General features: G+C 39.4%; 1 protein-coding gene across 1 annotated transcript; it reads right to left on the bottom strand.

Moving 5' to 3' along the window:
• Positions 1-468: 468 nt before the first annotated feature.
• LOC125206824 lies at positions 469-1570 on the bottom strand. Its single transcript, XM_048106046.1, has 2 exons — positions 1073-1570; positions 469-993 (listed from the first exon to the last, which is right to left on the bottom strand). Exons 1-2 carry the CDS (start codon positions 1568-1570, stop codon positions 469-471), a joined length of 1023 nt encoding a protein of 340 aa, XP_047962003.1.
• Between the last annotated feature and the right edge of the window lie 367 nt (positions 1571-1937).

Raw genomic sequence — 1937 nt, 5'->3', positions numbered from 1 at the left:
GCTCAGCTACCCCTGTGTATGGTTTGGAGGCTGTGTATTTTGTGGTCCCTATGCCTTGTGTTGTTGTCCATATGCCCTGTGATGAAACTTTTCTGAGGGAAAACTCAGCTACCCTTGTGTATGGTTTTGAGGCTGTGTATTCTGTGGTCCCTAATGAAGATTTTTTGTGGGAAATGCAAAAGAAAAGCCACCCCCTTGAAGGGTTTGGAGGCTGATTTCATGTGATAAAAGATTAAATATTCACTGATTAAAAAATAGGATTACAGTGATGATATTGATACAAAATGCAACCTAGTTAGCTTAGTAAGCCACCCCCTATGAAGGGTTTGGAGGCTGATGCCATGTGATTGAAGATTTTCTGATGGCAATAACAAAAAATGCAGCCTATGCACAAAAAAAAGAGTTTACATGTTAAACACAAACATATGTTGGTGTTTATACTGTAAACTCCATCCCCTAATATGATGTCTAGTACCCTAAAGCATGGTTAAGAGGCCCTATGTCATATGTGTCTCCAGCATTGTTCTCGGGCAACTTTAGGTACTCCAAACTCTCCTCAACATGAAGTTGTAAAGGCAGCACCCCTCTTCTTATCAATATGTCCTTGTTTAAGTGAGGGATCTTGTACTTATTGTTCCCATGCACTTCTAATATTGTTGTGAAACAACTTTGCAATGTGATGAAAACTCTATCTAGAGTTTGTGGTGAGAGTTCTTCAAATGAGGTAAACACATTCCTCATCAACTCATCTACATTGGTAGTTATTTTGTCATCTTGAAGTGATTGTATTGCCCTAAAATACCCAAGGTCTAATACATTTGTGTCCGGGGAGTTGGGTGGTTGGCTAATTAGATGGAATTCAAACCCATCAGTACTAGCAATCTCTTCAAACTGTTGGTCAGCAGCTTTTAGGTGAGGTTTGACATTATCTTGCTGGATGTAAATCTTCTTGCTTGCATTGGCTGGCCATTTGGCCTTAATTGTTGGTACAATCTGTGGATGATGTGTGTATATGACTAAGTGATTACATAAAAAATGTCTGATAGCTTTAATGACAGAAAAAATGGCATACCTGGTTTATGAGACAAGCTGTCATGACTTCCTTATTCACTAATTGAATAGGCTTTGTCTCCAATGTCCCTTTTGGCCTGTTCTTCGAACTTCTTTTGGCTGGTACTATCTCTGTGAACGGGAATAATCCTATTTTACCATCAAATATGATTTCCCCATCACTGCCAATAAGTGGCCTACACACAGCAGCCATGAACATCACTTTAGTGATGAATCTCTTGGACTTACAGGACCTATAAGGCTCATCCTCATCCGACAAAAGGTAGTATCTGTCTGATGTCTTTGTCATGTAGAACCATTTCTCGTCAATATGAACAATGTTGTGCAATGAATGGTAAAGAAGTTTACCTTCACCTAATGTTGGGTGAATATGAGCAAGACAACATTTCATCCTTGCAATTTTGTTGGCTTCAGTCAGTGTAGGCTTGACAACACTTGTATGAGGTTTTAGCTGATTATTCTTAATAAATCTACCAATTGATGTCTTGTTTACTTCCATCTTAGAAGCAACTTTTCTTATTGTTGATCTCTCAAGCATGGACAGGTTTCTAAACTTTTCTTCATCTAACATGAGTTTATCTTCGTGTTGATAACATGTTGCTTTGCCTTTCATCATAACAGGTTTCCCTTTGTCTATTTGTTGCTTGCTGATCTTTCAAATTCGCATTGCTGTCATTCTATTGATGTTGAATCTTGTGGCTGCCTCTGTAAATGAACCTTTTGGCAGCACTCCAGCTTTACTTTGCCGTAGAAGAAACTGTGCAATGATGTTTTTTTCTTGGCTGTTCAATGCTAATGAGATCCGCTGCCTTCCACCCTGCCTCAACTCCTGCTGCACCTGCTGCTCCTGCTCATGGTCTTACTCT

This window comes from Salvia hispanica, chromosome 2 (genome assembly GCF_023119035.1).
Source record: "Salvia hispanica cultivar TCC Black 2014 chromosome 2, UniMelb_Shisp_WGS_1.0, whole genome shotgun sequence".
In the NCBI taxonomy this organism is placed as follows: domain Eukaryota; kingdom Viridiplantae; phylum Streptophyta; class Magnoliopsida; order Lamiales; family Lamiaceae; genus Salvia; species Salvia hispanica.
Note: the sequence above shows the minus strand (reverse complement) of the source record. Positions and strands in the feature narration are given on the sequence as shown.